The sequence below is a fragment of the Abramis brama genome (genome assembly GCF_963993115.1).
Source record: "Abramis brama genome assembly, chromosome: 11".
Classification (NCBI taxonomy): Eukaryota; Metazoa; Chordata; class Actinopteri; order Cypriniformes; family Leuciscidae; genus Abramis; species Abramis brama.
This window is the reverse complement of record NC_139973.1, coordinates 6592026-6610800: the sequence shown is the minus strand read 5'-3', so window position 1 is coordinate 6610800 and position 18775 is coordinate 6592026. Positions and strand designations below refer to the sequence as shown.

Below are 18775 nucleotides of genomic sequence, written 5' to 3'. Positions count from 1 at the left end.
GAGAGGGAATTACTGGCCTGCAGCCTCTGATAGTATATCAAGATTACGGTGCTTTCCAGACAAGAGCGGACCACCACCAAAAAGCTAGGTTGTGTCACTCGCTAACACATTTGAAGGATGGCTGATATTTGAGGAAATTAATGGCTGTTTAGATTCGTGTCGTGCCAAACGATTTCGCATTTTGAGGATTTATGGGTCATGTTGTTTGTAGTTTGACTGACAGAGTAAAATAGGATATTTGATCTGACATTTAAATGGTAAATGGGCTATTTTCTGGGTGTTTGAGACAATTAAGGGGAATTGTAAAATTGTTTGTTTGCCAAATGGGGTAAAATGAGAATGTTTTCCTGCAGAAAAGTAGCATGGTATTACATTATAATGAACAAGAAATCATAATTGCCGTTTTAATGTAAACATTTGTCACTTGCACTTGTCACTTTCAAAAACATGATTGAAGTACCTTGCAGTGCTTGCACATACCCGATTTTAGGCTAGAAAAAGCTGTTGAACATTTCCACCCTTATTACCGAACACATCTTGACCTTTTGTGACAACATGTCCCAATAGTTTAAACAGTATTGTGTTGTCAAAACGACAACAGCAGGTTAGCAGGTTTTTCAGTTAAATTTAAAAAGAAAAACAACTGATAAACAATGATTGATAATACAACACAATTTTTAATATATTATGCAAAAACATCAAACCACTGTTTTGGCTAATAAATATTGTAAGTAATAAATTGAATTATGATTTTATAACATTTAAATATGAAAAATTACGGTTAAAATCTACCTCTATTGTTGCCTAAATATGCTAATGGGGTTAATTAGATATAGCCTATGTGACAACTAGCCTCGTTATCTAAAATAAAAGTATTGTAGTTTTACCATTTGATAACATTACTAAATAGTACTTTTATTTCCATGTGTTTGATGGTGTATTTAGGATAAATTAGCTGTTTACTGACTGTTATTTCCCACATGCCATTGAATCATATGTTAATAATTGCCTCAATGTATTGTGTGTGTGTTTGTAGGATGCAGGAGAGGGAACTGCAGCGTGTGGGCAGGAGATTGCTGCTGTTGGGCATCTGTCTGCTGTCTCTTTGGGGTCAGCTGAGTCTGGCCTCAACACATCGCAGCCATATTGGTGAGTTGCATGCAAACATATAAATACACACATTAACTTTAATGGGAAGCATTAGAGAAAACAGACTATCAACTCAGATGTTGCCCACTCAACTGCTGCATGTAGCGTAGGATGATCTTGATCCCCAGGTTCTGAAGTCCATTTTTCCTGGAAATTCATAGACAACTGTTGCTTTGTTGTACTTGGGGTTGAACAGCCTTGCGTCACTTGTTTTCGAAACCATCTGCTTGACCTTGTTCAGAAATATGGCATTAGCTTGAATGAAAATTTTCTGTTGGCATTAGCTTGAATGAAAACAAACAAAAAGATCTATAAGCTCAAATTTCTCATATTGGAGATGCAAGCTGCTGAATACCCTTACGAAAAATAAGTTTATTCAAGTGTGCTATTAGTATACTTCTTTTAAACTAAAAATAAGAAAGTATACTTTAAGTCTACGTTTTATGTACTTCTCGGAAATATACTTTATGTACTTCTCAGAAATATACTTCAAATTGCACTTAAGTGTACTTAACTTATACTGAGAGAAAAGTCCAAGTATATTTGTACTGTACTTGTACTCAATCTTTTGATCGAGATATACTTAAAAGTATAATTAAGTATTCAAAGTATACTTGGCTTGTAGTTGTGTTAAATCTTTTGTGTTTTTTCATATACAGTCTTATGAAACTTACATTGTTTGAAAATATTGATTAAAATATTGATATAAAACAGATATGTTTCTAATTCTGTTGTATCTGAATTTTTGTTTAGGCTAGTCCACTGGTAGTGTACATAGGAATTTACTTTAATTCTACTTTACTCTTTCCCCACCATTGACTGAATTTTCCAGCTATCCATGTTTTCACTGTTATACGGTAGGGGGCGCTATGACACACCTTCTAGTACAGAATCTCCGGATCAAAACACAGGAGAAGAAGCTAAAACAAGTGATAGAAGATTGCTCACTCAAATGTAAAATAACGTGATCATCAAACATTAAACAGCATGTAAATCAAAACTGCTTAATATTACCAAATGAAATGAAGCGTAACCCATGAAGAGAAAACGACTGTGAAGCTTTGGGGGTGTTGGACTCGATCTACTCCATCTGTGTTTTGATCATCGTTCTCAATCAGATCAAGGCGTAGTCTTTGACAAAAATGTGATTTTCTCAACTTTTTTGCTTAAAATGTTGCCTTTCTTTATGAAACTTACCAACATTCAAGTGTTGATAAAAAAGGATGCATGAAGCTAATAAAATGTTTTTAAAATTAAAGTACAGTTAAAGGTATTTTTCAAGTATATAAAAAAAATTTGAACTTAGTGGTATAGACTAGGCCTACTGCAAGTGCAAAAATAATGTAGTAAACTATTAGTATAATGTTAAGTTCACTTAAAGAAAACTTGTAGTATAAAACTACTAAACTAGTTGTGCACTTAAAGTTTACTACTGTTACACTTATAGTACACTTAAACATATACTTAAAAGTGGGCCAATTTAGTCCCAAGCGGTATTAAAATAGTACACTTACAAGTACATATTGACATTAGTATACTTACTGCATAATGATAACTTAAAAATATACTTGAACATTACTTAAGTATACTTCATAAAATGAACTTGAAGTATACTTCTTTTTCGTAAGGGTATTCAACATGTTGGTCTTTCTAAGCTTTTGAGATGGATCTGAGTTCGTTATTATGGTTCATTACATTATCAACTTTGTCTCAGTTTGCTATAGGAGAAAAAAAAGGCAGTTATTACTTTTGTTAAAGTTTCTCTTTTGCTGACAGCAGCTGATTTATTAGCAGCTCTCATTACAAGTAAAAGTTATAAGTGATCCAAATGCTTGTGTGTAAAAGAACACAGTGTCGCTCTTAACTCTGAAACATGCAGCGCATAAAAAAAAAATTGGTGTTTTTACTCACTCAGAAATTGCTAGTAAATTTCACAAATAATAACAAAGAAATGTCAAGTCTGAAATAGTAGTTCCTTGTAAAATGCATTCCAAACATTTTTTTTATTTACAACTACGAAATAAGACACTAAGCATTACGGTTTTATTCCAATGAATTGTGCAACCCTAGATCTATTCTCCATTTTCTCTCATTGCTCCTGTCTAGGAGAAGCCATTTAGATGCAAAAGTGATAACTTTAGATGCAAAAGTGATAACTGCAAAAGTGATAACTTGTGATTTCTCTTTCTGAAGTCTCTTGATGGGAGTGCAGCGTTAGGTCAGTGGAGCCCAGTTGCAGGCCAACAGGGGCGCCAGAAGAGAAGGTGTCAGGCTTGTCACTGAAATATCATTGTAAGGAGAAAGCGACAACGTGAAGGAGAACCCTGGGCAAAAGGTGGAAGATGTGAATACACATCGCAATAATGAGACGCCATCCACAGGGGCCGAGTGGCAAACCGTAGTGGACCAGGAGCGATTAGAGAAAGTCGTGTTTGAGCACGTACACACACAGACATTAGCTGCGTATTTCCTGGTGAGGCTGTGTCTTCCTTTCTCTGTGTTTGCCGAAAGCCACAAAGACCCACTGGGGAAAAGCCAAGCAACAGCGACAATTAATCTCCTGTTATCAAGTCAAAGGCCGACTCTAAATAAAATCATGCTGCTTTTCAGGCACCGCGACAAAGATAGCAACAAGTTTAGGAGGGCCCCATCCTTCTCCCGTTGGATGTGTACGTGCGGTATGTCGGAGGTAGAAAGGATGATTGATTACAGAGCAAGTTGCCCAATCATTCACCCTGTTTTGGGAAGAGAGTGGCTTTCCACCCGATGCCGGCTCCTCAGCTCCAGGCTAGCACAGAACTAATCACAGAGTAACTCCCAGTGGCTCGGGGAGGTCAGGCCAAGGTGTTACCCAGTAAACAAACCTCTTTAGCCCCGCTATTTAAGAGAAGTGCGGGCCTCCTGCTGCTTTGGAGAGTCAACCTCTCAGAACACCCTTAAGAGCAGATCAGCCCAATAACACCTCAGGGACAACAGCAATGCCAGGACTCATTAGTTAGTCATGAGAGAGAGAGACGGGGTAACATCGGGAGGAAGATATGGCATGAGATGAAAAAACAGAGGCAGAGAGAATGAGGGAAAATCTGGTAACATCATAAAAAACTTGCAGAAATGCATTGAAATGTCCTAGTTGTTTTTGGGGTCTCCCCAATAAGCATGGACAATTTAAATGTGTGCATATCTAGAGAAAATGTTGCTCAAATGTAGGTCTTTTATATTTTAGGAAATATTTGAGACCTGTCTCAAATATTTGTTGAGAAGGCTGCTTTGAAAATGCATTGCAAAATCCTTTTCTTTTTCAGTCAATATAACTTGAATTACACTTTTCTTAACCCATTGGCAACCCATTTTGTTTTTAATGCCTAGACAATGTTCAGTGGACTTGACTGAATATTTGTTAGTTATTAGAAAAAAGTAACTTGATACTGGAAAAGCTATTTAAAAAAAAAAAAAAAAAAAACGTTGAGCTGCTGTCATAGGATTAAAAAATTAAGTTAAGTTAGCCATTGCTAATTGTGCTCCTTGTCAACCGTATTTCCTTTTCAGATACAAATGAGACAGCTGTTGACAACAAGATTTGATCAAGTGATATTCACCAGGTGTCACATAGGTCATACTAGATTGCTTAAAGGCGAGGACCCAACTCTATGTATGCTCTGCAAGACCCCCCTTTCTCTTAAACATATTTCATTGGACTGTCCCATGTTTCATGCAAGTAGACAACATTTTTATGCAATAAGCTAATTTAAGGACTTTAGTAAGATTTTACCAGAAAAGGTTTTAGAATTTAAATGTTAAACATTTTGTATAATATTAACTGCTGTATTGTTCTTTTGGTTTGGTTTTTTATTTTTATTGTATTTATTAAACTCTTGTATTTTTTTGTAACTCTGTTTTTGCCATGAAGATAGCCTCAGATGCTGACCTGGCATTAAAAAGCTATACTACTACAGTAAGAGCTGTAAAATTGGGCATTTATATTGATAGCTTTGATCATTTGGTCTTGGAAGAATTTGTTGGGAAATAGTTTATATTGAAATTTCTGACTTTTTATTACAGACTTTGGTGTCTTGGCATATCTGAACTCAGTTTGTGAAACTCAAAACGATATTTGAGAAATGTCCCATTTGCTCACCTCTTAATCTTATTGCTTTCTAGGAGAAACAATTGAGATTTTATTTATGTCATGTATTTCCTGTGTTGATTTTGAAGACGCTGATGTGATGCATCAATGTAAAATCATAAAGCAATAAGATCATCTCTTGCTGTTGATTAGATGGAATGTTTCCCTCCTCTTCTCCTTAAATAGATGCGTCTCCATATTAATATGCAGCAATCAAGCATTTTCTGATTTGTTCGTCAGTAGCTGCAGGGGGAGATTCTGCAACGCACGCTGGAATAATGGAGGCGTGAAAACCACATTGCAAGAACCGATTATCAGATTTAATCTGACAGCTGGTTTCTTTTCTTCAGATATGGGGCTTGAAGTGATACACCTTGCAGGTCATAAAGTTATAGATGTAACTGGTTTCTGGAATAATGTTCTGTTGATGTTGAGATGAAATATGGCCCCAAACTGAATTGAATTTTTAATTCCATGAGATCACCAAAACAAAAAGGTTAATTTGCACATACCCACTTACACTTTAACACTTTCACTTGTATAATAACCTTCTTTGTCCAGAAAAATAATGGTTGACATTATTCATTAGCATTGTCTTATCCCCTGCTAGTAGACTGCATAATTACACCATTCATATCTCACTCCAGGTATAATAGAGTTTCTGGGTTGTTATTATACATTTCATGAGGGTTCCTTGCTGGTATTGTTCAGGTAAATTTAATTTTAACCTTTTTTTTTATTTTTTATTTTTTATTTTTTTTAAATCATTAAAGTTCGTTTAATATTCATTTACATGTTGGCTGCCTTGCCACAGACTGCAGAATTTAGAGTGGGCTTGCATGTCTACAAGGGGCATGCCTCAGTGCACTTTGTGTAGAATAGTGTAGCTATAGCTTGTACCAGGGAAAGACAGGAGGAAGACAGTGACATTTTGCTGTCTGCAGGGCAGGTCAGGTCAGTGTTTCCTCCAGGACACTGGACCTCATGGAACACATCTCACGGTATACTGGAGTAAAGACATGGTGGATGCATGATACACAGACAGATAGATGGATGCAATTGATACGATAGATAGATAGATAGATAGATAGATAGATAGATAGATAGATAGATAGATAGATAGATAGATAGATAGATAGATAGATAGAGTAGACAGACAGACATGGCATAAATGTCCTCAAATCATTTTTATATATTTTGACTTAAAGTACTGCATGTGACATTTAATGCTGGTAGTAATTGTCTCAGTTGTCATAGATGGCATTTGCCTTGGGTGAAGTTTGACCATTTGTTTGACACAACACTGAAAATGTGAAAGAAGTGAAGGGATACCAGCCAGCAAGAGTCTGGCATATACAGTATGTGAAGTCCTTTAATACCGTTTAAAAAGCATCCCATGAGTGTGCAGAGCTCATCTAGATAGAGGGTACTTTTTAAGAAGCTGATAAATAGATATTTTTTGGCCTCTACATAATTAACTTCCATATTGTTATTTATTACCGCAACATCTTTCTGTAAAGCTGCTTTTGAAACACTGACCATTGTAAAAAGCGTTAAGTAAATATAATTGAATTGACGTTTCTTAAAGGGCTAGTTCACCCCAAAATGAAAATTCTGTCATTAATTACTCACCCTCATGTCGTTCAAAACATGTAAGACTTTCGTTCATCTTCTGAACACAAATGAAGATCTTTTTGATGAAATTTGAGAGATTTCTGTCCCTCCATATAGCTACACAACTATCACTTTGATGCTTCAAAAAGTTCATAAAGAGATCTTAAAACTAATCCATATGAATTGAGCGGTTTAGTCCCGATTTTCTGAAGAGACACGATCACTTTATATGATGAACAGATTGAATTTAGGTTTATGTTGAGGTCTTTTTTCACATATAACTCATACATCAGTTGTTGTAAATGGAAGCTCAAGCATGTTTGCTTGACGTGTAAGAACCAATGAGGTTTATTCTCACATGTCAAGCAGGTTCGGTGGAGCTTCTGTTCGCTGATCAATGTTTAAATGTGAATAAAAGCCTAAATTCAATCTGTTCATCATATGCTGCGAATGTGTCTCTTCAGAAAAGTTGGACTAAACCACTAAATTCACATGGATTAGTTTTACGATCGCTTTATGAACTTTTTGAAGCTCCAAAGTAGTAGTTGCGTAGCTGTCAACGGAGGGACAGAAAGCTCTCAGATTTCATCAAAAAGATCTTGTGTTCCGAAGATGAACGAAAGTCTTACAGGTTTGGAACATGAAGGTTAGTAATTAATGACAGAATTTAAATTTTTGGGTGAACTATCCCTTTAAGTGTTGAGTGGACGATAGTAATAGTTAAGATAGTAATAGTTTAAGCAAACATACAGCAACAGTAGTAATCAGTTTACATTCAACATATTTTACTGTTCCCATTTTCACTGTTTAAACAAGTTGTTGTTTCAAGTCAAAGTCCATGTCATTATCGCCATCATTATAACTCATTTGACTATTCATACAGGTGCCGGTTGCATGAGTCTTACAAGTTAGACATCTTTTTTTTTATTAAATTTTTTTAAGACTGTTCATAGCTTTTTAAAATCAGTTACATAAAAACATAGATTAGCCTAATTTGATACCGAAAAGTAAGACTGACTGACTGCCCCTACACTAATACTAACTGCTAGTGGGTCATACTACAACTTAAGACACTGTCTTAACATAATGGCTTTGTTTATGCAACCGGCCCCAGAGCTCATACGACAAGCCTTTACCCATGACAAGTAGCCATTGAGACTTCCTGGCGATCAGTCTTTGACTGAGCAACATGATTTTTTTCTATTTTGGGCAGAATAAAGGGGATCATAATGGTTTTAACTGAGGGTGGCAATTAGCAGAGAAGTGCTGACAGCGGTCTAGCGGGCCTTGCTGAGAACAGTGTTAACATCGCCATCATGAAGACTTTAAAATTACTCTGTAGTTTTTTAAACCTCACATTTATGTGTTCTAGGACCCTGCAATTGTAGCCATTAATTTTTGAGACAAGTGTGACAGGTGCTTTTATTTTGCTATTAAAGGACTGAATTACAGTGCTATGCATACGTTTAGACACCCATGCTAAAGTTGACTGAAAAGAGGAATAAAAAATCATCTTTTGGAAATTGAACTTAATGCCTTATTTAAAAAAATTTGGAAAAATCCAACCTTTAAGGACACCAATTTTCTTTGTGAATGAATAATGTATCGTAAATAAATAAATGTTCTTCCTTAAAATACAGGGTGCATAAGTTTGGACACCCCTATGTAAAATTCCCATAAAGGCAGGCAGATTTTTATTTTTAAAGGCCAGTTACTTCATGGATCCAGGATACTATGCATCCTGATAAAGTTCCCTTGGCCTTTGGAATTAAAATAGCCCCACATCATCACATAGCCTTCACCATACCTAGAGATTGCCATGGTTTTATTTCAGTTAGCCTAATAGCTGGTTTGATTTGCATTGAGAGATGATCTTATGGAAAGTACTCCATGCCAATCTCTAGGTATGGTGAAGGCTATGTGATGATGTGGGGCTATTTTAATTCCAAAGGCCAAGGGAACTTTATCAGGATGCATAGTATCCTGGATCCATGAAGTAACTGGCCTTTAAAAATAAAAATCTGCCTGCCTCTATGGGAATTTAACATAGGGGTGTCCAGACTTATGCACCCTGTGTATTTTAAGGAAGAACATTTATTTATTTATGATACATTATTCATTCACAAAGAAAATTGGTGTCCTTAAAGGTTGGATTTTTCCTAATTTTTTTAAATTAAGATGATTTTTTATTCCTCTTTTTAGTCAACTTTAGCATGGGTGTCTAAACTTATGCATAGCACTGTAAATACCTTATCTTTGGATTTTTTAGATTAATTTTAACTTTTTCAGTGGGTGTAACCTTTCCCTGCTTTATTGAATAGTGCATGTAAGATACAATTCATTTTAATTTACCATCCACTATGTAGCCTGTCAATTATTATTACTATAATTAAAGCAATTTTGCGTAGTAAGGCTAAACAAGAAATCAATTGATTTTGAATGCGCACATTTCTTTTTAGATTTCACTCTGTTAACTGCGGTGCTATGATAACGCAAGGTATTTTTTTCTCACAGTTCGTATGCACTCCTCCAGTTGAGTTGCATTTCATGATTTGAGGACGGTTATATTTTTACCCAGCTGAGGATATGTCAGGAAACTCAATATTTCTCTCTCAGCTCTAATAAGGAATTCCTTGCTGTTATTACTAGAACAGATTGATGGCCCCAGATCGCAAATTAAAGATATTTGCTTTAATAACTGTCCCTTTGAAACTACCCACTCAATAAGTGCAAGTAATAATACAATATCAATCCTGGAAGACATTTACGAGCAGACATCCTTAGCAAAACAAGAGGAGGCGAGATAACTATTGTGAGAGATGCTCCACAGATTTTGTGGATTTCTCGGGTTGTTGGTTCCCTCCTCCTTTCATTGGTTTCCACTACAACCCCCCCCCCCCCCCCCCCCCCCCCCCTTAATACAGTAATATTAATGACTTAATACAGTATTTAAAGTGAATTCTATCAGTCCATGCAGTCAGTTCATAAGTGCTCATATTCTTGGTCTTATTGTACATGATTCATTGGTACACATTATTGCAAAGAATAAATTCTTTTGTCTTGTCTTTGCAAAGTGAAATCGAAATATTTGTATTTTTGTAATTTAATTTTTGCCATGAAAATAGCCTTAGATGCTGACATGGCATTAAATAAAACTATCTATCCGTCCGTCCATCCATCCATCTGGATTTCAACAGTAATAAAGGCACCAGTATGTTACCACATGAAAAAATAATTATGTTCATCCTATTTCCAGTGCTGATTTTACATAATCTGCCTAAAGGGTTGTAACCCATGGATGCAGAATTTTCCTCCATAGGCCTATCCGTTTACTCGGAAACCATCTACATGCTAGTGTACTCCTAAAATAAAGCAGATATACAGTACACATTTTAAATTTAAATGACTTTCTCTTCCTGGAAAATAGACCAAAAATATTGATGACTCATCTTGTACACTGCAATTACATTTTATCCAGCATACAGGGGGCCTTTTGAGTCAGATATACTTAGAAATGTGAATTACCATAAATCTACATAATAGCACATGTTGGACTAACAATATTCTCTTGAAATTTGTACCAACAAACCTAAAAGAGTGTAAAAAAATATATAACATTGAACAATGCTACTAATTGGTTAAAGCACCCCCTATTATGGATTTTTGAAAATGACCTTTCATGTAGTGTGTAACATAGCTCTAAGTGAATGAAAACATCCTGCAAAGTTTTAAATCTGAAAATGCACCGTTTATAAAGTTATTGTCTTTCAAAAGTAAGAGTCGACTCTGAGTCAATAAAATGAATTGTTTTTCAAACGATTCATAAGCCGTTTCGTTGTGACGTCAAACAAAACATTAGCATATTGCCCGCCCACTTATTGTGCGTGCAGACTCCAGGGAGAACTTGAACCTCAAACCAACAGCTGATTCCTGTGGACACTGGATAGCATCATGTCGAGAAGACGGTGCTGTGCTCTACAATGTGAAGGTAAAGCCAGTTTTTTTTCACTGCCCAAGGACGAGCATGTGGAGAATCCGTGGTTAAAGTTCATCTTTACCATGATATCACAGCAGTATAATCCTAAACTTTTGCTGTGTTCCCTTTATTTTGCTTATGACTGCTTCTCAAATCTCGGAATTCAATGCAGGATTTGCAAACCGCTTGCTCTTGAAAGATGGTGTTCAAAATACTTACTGTAGTTTTGAGTTTAATATTGTGTTGGTCTCCTGCTAACTGGTTAACTCACATTACTGAAATACTTCGGCTAATCAGTTGTGGGCCACTATTACCTAAAACTCTGTCTATTAATGCAGATTGTCTGTCGTTCTCACTACTTTGAGGAAAGATTAAGCATGGAGCAAGATTCGTTTTACCAACGTTTATGTTACATCAGTCATTCAGACTAGAGCTCGGCTAATGTATACATTGCATACATGCACTGTTATTGATACAGTTTCCACGTGTTCAACGCAATATATTAGAAAAATACTTGGTAAAGAAATTAGTAAACCAATCACAACAGACTGAGCCTTCTGGCCAATCAGAGCAGAGTAGCTCGCGGAAAGGAGGGATTTAGAGAGATTGATTCATCTGACGAGTCGTTTGAGAATCATTGAATATGTGGTGATGTGCAAATGTATATTATGAGGAAATGAAACAGTTTTTTGACCTTTGATGCATGTAAACATGTTGTAGGAGACTCCAAAACAACATTAGGAAACTTTAAAATAGCATAATGGGGCACTTTAAGGGTCTGCAAGCTCCCAGCATGCATTATTGCGTGTGGTTAGAGTTGTTGGATTATTGAGCTGTTCGCTAAATTACTATTAATTAGTCACTATTAGGTATTTGTTGTGTGATGTGTGAAGTCCTAAAAAAACTAAATATAAGAAAGAAATTGACAACCCCATCATTCGCTCTCAAAAGTGGATGGTAATTTATTATAAATTTTTTAAAAAAATTACTTTTGCATATCATTTTTGCTGTGATTTAATTTGGCATTCATATCGTATATGCAGTCTAATCCCTGTCTAGTGACCCACAGTGACCAGTGACACTACTAGAAAAGTGATGCTGGTTAAATTATGCAAAACAAAATGTTCAGTGTCAGGGAGCGATGTGGTGTTTTCAAATGTGAATTAATTATGACCAGCAGCTACCATTCAGTAAGTTAATGACTCTTGAACAGACCTAAGTTAAAGTAATTTAGACTATTAAGAATTCATAATTGTAATATTTCACCTCTGGCTAGCAGCAGCTTTGCTTAACACTCATTGTAATTTGGCCGATTAACAATTAATGCTAGCAATATTTCACCTTGACCCGAAATGGCATACTTGAATGAGTCAGAGCTAGTAATGGAGGTTTTTTTATGCCCTTTGCCTGCCATGGTGGTTTTGGTTGGAAATCTATTCTGGATGTTAGAAGGTGAACTATCCTAAAATATTGCCCTCAGAGATGTACAACCTTCAAATCTCAAAGTTACATTTGAAAAATTGCACCATAATACAGTAATACAGTCCTGTTAATATAGGATTTGTTTTATTTGAGTTGTGTTTGTTTCCTTTCCACCTCAGACTGTAGACGACAGCACAGGAAGCTGATTGGTGTTGTTTGTTACCACGGCAGCATGTGTGATGACATCTCTCCTGTCAGTCATGTTTTGCAGGCTCAGAGGAGAGTGTATGTGTGCGTATGTGTGCATATGTGAGATTTAAAGCACTACTGACACTTTGAGGGTGGGGACAGCATGCTATTTAGAGCAAACACTGTAGTGAGAGACAGGATGCATTCGGAATGAACAAACACACGGGAAAACGAACACCGAATTCCCTGCTAATGGAGGTATTAGGCTGAATGTGGCTCCAAAAATGAAAATGCACCATTATAGTAGTCCATATAAGTAGCCTTTGAGCATATTTTGATATATCAGTATTTTTCATATGATATTACATCATGATTTCATTTATTTTATCAGCTTTGGGAATTGTGGACTAGCTAGAATGTGCTGTTAAAGCCATAAAGTAATATCAAACTTGAGCCTTTATAAAGAACTTTGTTGTGTTGCACACATATTTCCGTCATTTTATACATTTTTCCTCCCTTTATTTTCCATTAGAGTCAGGTGATTTGATGTGATTGGTATGCAAGCTTTTGACCTCGGATGCTCCTCTAATGGATGAGGAAAGTAACTAAATACTGAAGCTATTGTCTTGAACGCTAGACAAGACAAGAACACGCAGACAGGCAGGTGTAATAAAAGTCTCAGAAGTGAGAAAAGTAGATTTCACCCCTCAGTTCCCAAATGAACGACAGAGCAGCCAGGGCACAATTTAACTATGGAGGGATATATTTTTTAGAATATATATATATATATGGGGATGATTAGGAGGCCATGATGGACAGAGGCCACTGGGCAAATTTGGCTACGATGCTGGGATTACACCCCTACTCTTTCGAAAGACATCCTGGGATTTTTTGTGACCACAGAGAGTCAGGACCTCGGTTTAACGTCTCACGCGAAGAACGTTCCATTATGTATATAAATATAATGGAACCTATGGAACTTTGTATTACAGCACAACTTACTAACTTACTGCCTCCTTATGTAACTACTTTGTTGTATATTCCTTATTTGCAAATCAGTCTGAATAAATGCATCTGCTGAATGAATAAATGTCAATTTTGCCTAATGTATCAGCCAATATTTGGCCATCTTGAGAATATTGATCAATAACTAACTATGGCCACTTGGCTGATTAACAGAAGCATTATAACTTTCTTGTGTTTGTTTCAGAATCTACCAACAGCCTTTTCTGTTATCAAATATTTTATTTATTTGCTTATTTACATATTTATTTATTTATAACGTAATGTTACTTTTAAGTACACTGATCATCCAATTCAAAAAGTTAATTCTGAATGCATCGTGTTTCCTTCTTGAGCATCTGTGAATGTTTTCAGCTTTTGTAGTAGCTGTGTGTGAGTCCCTCAGTTGTTGCTGTGTCCTGTCTGTGTGAAAAGATGGATCTCAAAATCATACAGTCAGAAAGGGTTCAAATTTGCAAAAGATGCTGGAAAACCACAGATTGTGCAGGTCTTGGAGGATTTTTTTTGAAGAACATTGGGGAGTTTAACTGCTCAGGACAAACAAGGGACTCGTGAAGAACCATCATAAAAAAAAAAACAGTATAAAAAACAGTCGTGGATCATCCAGGTAATGACAGTATTAAGAATCAAGGGTAGGCTATAAACTTTTGAACAAGGTCATTTTTATAAATTCAACTATTTGTCTTGTGGACCATATGTAAACATCTGTTATGTGAAACAGTGTTTTCAGGACAGTATTAAACAAACAAAAAATAACATGCAATTCTTATGATTTATTAACATTTTCACATGGGTATGTAAACTTTTGAGGATGTATCTGTACTGTATGTATGTATTGAGAACTGTAAAACACAAAAAAGAAATCCTGGATTTAAAATCTCACAGCTCTTTTTGCCTTTCTTCTAGCAGTATTCTTCACCTTTACTTTCATCCACCATTTGCCAAGTGCGTGTCAAACAGTGACAGCGACTCTATTAGTTTCAGGGTGTTGCTCTTTTTCACAACAACTGAAATGTAATAACATTCAGAGCCCATTGACTGAGATGGGTGCGTGATTCCTCAAGGGAGGACCATTGATCAGGGGCAGCCATTAATGGTGCAATGTAGAGATGGATGGTGTTGGACAGAGGTTCATTTGAGCCCTTGGCCGATGTGTTCTGAATCTGTCAGCTACTGCAATCTGTCACCAAACCTTTGGCTTGACCACTATGTGCACTCTGGTGTCTGGGAAAGGATACAGCAGGGAAAGGAAAGAGAGCCAGAGAGATCTTTCAAATGGATACCGCTATGATGAATGATATTTACAGAGGGAGAATGGTAAGCAATGATCTGTAGAGTATTTTGGAATCACTATCCCTGCCTCATTAAGCTGTGTGATTATGTGTTGACCCAGAATGCGAAAATAATATTTCTCAAACTGTTTAAGCATTCATGTAAATGCAGATTTGTTGATAATCGCATTATGGTTAATGCGATAATTAGGAAAAAATCACTCATTCGTTTTTAAAAAGAAATAATGCCAACGGAAAAGTCGGGTTGTGTTAAATGATAATGATGTCGCTGGTGATGTCTCAAGGCATCATCAGTGAAATGGAATTATTAATAATGTTGACTTGTGCTTAAAGGGTTGTATGTTTATTTGCAGAATGCTGTCTGGGAAATAAAATGAATGCACCTTGAATTTGTTATTAGATTTTGTGTTTGCACAATGGAGGGTCAATCGAAAACCATATTATTTCTGAAGAATACATTTGATATGTTAAAGGGATACTCCACTTTTTTTGGAAATAGGCTCATTTTACAACTCCCCCAGAGTTAAACAGTTGAGTTTTACCGTTTTCGAATCCATTCAGTCGATCTCCGGGTCTGGCGGTACCACTTTTAGCATAGCTTAGCATAGATCATTGAATCGGACAAGACCATTAGCATTGCGTAATAATCAAGAAACTTTGCTGCCGTACCATGAGTCCAGCAGGCGTAATGATATGACGCAGCGCCTGAAAATAGTCCCCAGCTCGGTAACTTCCAACGTGACCGGGACTAAGTTTGTCTAACCTATTAGACCTATTTTCAGGCGCTGCGTCATATCATTACGCCTGCTGGACTCATGGTACGGCAGCAAAGTTTCTTGATTATTACTCAGGAATGAGAGTATAGTTCCTAGCCATATCAGCCTAGAAAATCGCAACTTTACATTTTCCGTTGGTCTTAGTACACGATGTAACTACAGAAGAGTCAAGTTTTAAATAGGAAAAATATCAAAACTCTTTGGTCATTTTTTTGAGAGAGATGCTAATGGTCCTGTCCGATTCAATGATCTATGCTAAGCTATGCTAAAAGTGGTACCGCCAGACCTCGGAGATCGGCTGAATGGATTCGAAAACGGTAAAACTCAACTGTTTAACTCTGGGGGAGTTGTAAAATGAGCCTATTTCCAAAAAAAAGTGGAGTATCCCTTTAAGGAAATTTATTTAGATAAAGAAAATTGAACAATATTTGTATGGAAGATCTTAGTCCGTTTTCAAATAATGTTTCTTTACATTTTGTATTGTATAACTCAAGATATGAGCTCAGATCAATTATACAATTTTGTTGAATATTTTATGTTGTAAAAAAAAAAAAAAAAAAAAGCATAATAGAAGAACTAGACACAAATGGATATTTTGACCCTATATACTGGATGTATATTTTTTTACTCTTTCTACTTTTCTACTTAATTGTTAATATTGAGAAATTCATATATTTAAACACATTTTATTTATTTATTTATTTAAATGGAATACGGATGTAATATATATATTACATATATATATATTTAAATGGAATACATCCGTATTCCATTTAAATAAATAAATAAAATGTGTTTAAATATATGAATATATATAAAATAAATACATTTATATTTATATATAAAATAAATAAAGCCTTTTTCATTTACAAATATTCATGTTTGATGCTATTGTGTGCTTTTCAGTTTCTGTTTACACCAGTGTGAGGTTTTGGACCTCTGCCCAGACTCACTCCTGTTTTGGGAGTGTTGACTTCATATTAGCCTTCTCCAACCACAGAGGTACTTCAGCCGTGTGTGTGTGTTATTCCTCAGCAGAAACTGAACGGCCATATCTTGCAGGCGAAAATTTGCTGTCAGTGCCCCAGCCCGGGCTTTCCACGGCTCGTTGGTTTTCAGAGTGCGTCTTGTGTCAGGGAAAAACACAGCGTATTTGTGTCAAAGCTCTGACCCGTTAAAGAACATTTGATGTGACATCTATTCATTTAGACTTTTTAGAGACCATCTCACCCCTCTTCACACCCAAACACCTCTGATCAGGTAACCAGTGCGGCGTCGAGACGGAACGTTTGATCTTCCATTTCTGCGGAACGCAGATGGCTAGCTCTCCTATCGCCTCATAACAATTTCATAAGTGACTTGCTGTAAATTGCCATGGTGATGGTATGGTAATTGGGTTGCCACTCTGCTTCACTTGCACTCTCTGATCAAAGAAAAAAAAAAGAGAGAATCATTTCTCTTTCTTTTTGCTGCAGTCACACTGAGTAATAAGTGTTAGGACAGACGGAGTGAAACTGAGCTTGATCATGAAGTCGAGGAAAAAAGAGTGCACTTATTTCCTGCAGCGCAACTTGGAATGTGCTAGTAATGTGCAACTCAATGTATTTGAAGAACATTTCACTGCCTTCACTGCCTCTACTGACCACCCATGTTGTCTAAAAATTTAGCTGCACAATTTTTTTTGTTATTTATTTTTGGTTATTGAAGTTTGTAGCTTTGTTTCTTGGCATAAAAATGTGGTCTACAGACATTGTAAGATTAAAAATGTCAATAAGATTTTTTTTAATGTTTTTGAAACTCAATGCCAGTGAGCTCTGCTCCACTCATGTACCACTCACGCTCACCGGTAAAAGAACTCAAATCCTGCTCCGACATGAAATTTCTCTGTTCTACAGTATATTTTTGTTTGTAATGAATTTCTTGAATAAATGTCTTGATTACAGTAGGCCTATAGATAACAGCAATGATATGTGTGGCTTTAAAGCAGTGGTTCTCAATTCCAGTCCTCGTGACCCACTGCTCTGCACATTTTGTATGTCTCCCTTATTTAACACACCTGAACCAGATCATCAGCTCATTAGGAGAGACTCCATGAACTGAACTGAGTGTGTCAGATAAGAGAGACATACAAAATGTGCAGAGCAGTGGGTCACGAGGACTGGAATTGAGAACCACTGCTTTAAAGCAATATTGTAAAGTGGTATAAATAAGTGACGTGATTTGACTGGATAATGCCGAATTGCAGAGCTTGTGCAAACATATCCACATTGCTATGATCAGATGCTTTCTTTACTGCTGTTTTCTCACCGCAGTTTTTGTTTTGTTGTATGTTTATTTCAATGCTATCTCACGACCAATTCGTACGAATTCGTACGAGTGATAAAAAGGTGGCTAATTCGTACGAATTCGTACAACCTCACTCGTACGAATTTGTACGATTTGTCTAAACCCACGTGATGGGTAGGTTTAGGGGCGGGGTTAGGGGTAGGTCATTCGTATGAATTCATACGAATTGAGCAATTCGTAAAATATGTACGATTTAATATGTACGACACCATATATTGATTTGAATTAGTTAATAGAAGTTAAATCATAAATAAATTCAATTTGTGATTTTATTTTTGAAAGCATTCTCACTTTACAGCATTTTTTTTGCACAGTACTGTATGTACATAAATATTTTATATCATTTTTTTATTTGCTATATACTGTGTGTATATATATATATATATATATATATACTGTATGTATGTATGTATGTATATATATATATATATATATATATATATATATACACTAATAAAGGCAATATATGATGTTTTTTTTAAATAATCAGCAGTTAAAAAAACATAAAATACATTTAAACCAGAAATTTGCTACTATTTAAATTCCATATATTATGATTGTTGCTATTATAAGGAATGCTATTATTTTTATTAGTGTATAAATATATACCAAAACTTTAGATTTTTTTTTTACATTGCCGTGCATTGCTGTTTTAATTTTTTTTTATATATATATATATACTATTAATCACAGTGTACGTGCGAAAAGTGAGACTTCTGTTTTCTTTTTTTTAAGGAAGGTGTTCTGTGCATGTGCCAGTGTGCTCTGGTCAGTGCACCATTAATGAATACTTCATGATGTTATTTAACTCTCAGATAACTAAATCAATATTACCCTTCCTTCTTCATTGAGCATAGAACATTGA

The 18775-nt window shown here is 35.8% G+C and overlaps 1 protein-coding gene across 1 annotated transcript in view; it reads left to right on the top strand.

Annotated features, from left to right (window-relative positions):
• tafa3a (TAFA chemokine like family member 3a) overlaps positions 1 to 18775 on the top strand; it is a 101619-nt gene that overhangs the window by 69206 nt on the left and 13638 nt on the right. Inside the window, exon 2 of the mRNA XM_084127717.1 lies at positions 1037 to 1149. Within this exon, the coding sequence (XP_083983843.1) occupies positions 1038 to 1149 (112 nt within the window). The 5' untranslated portion in view covers position 1037. The remainder of the gene's footprint in view (positions 1 to 1036; positions 1150 to 18775) is intronic.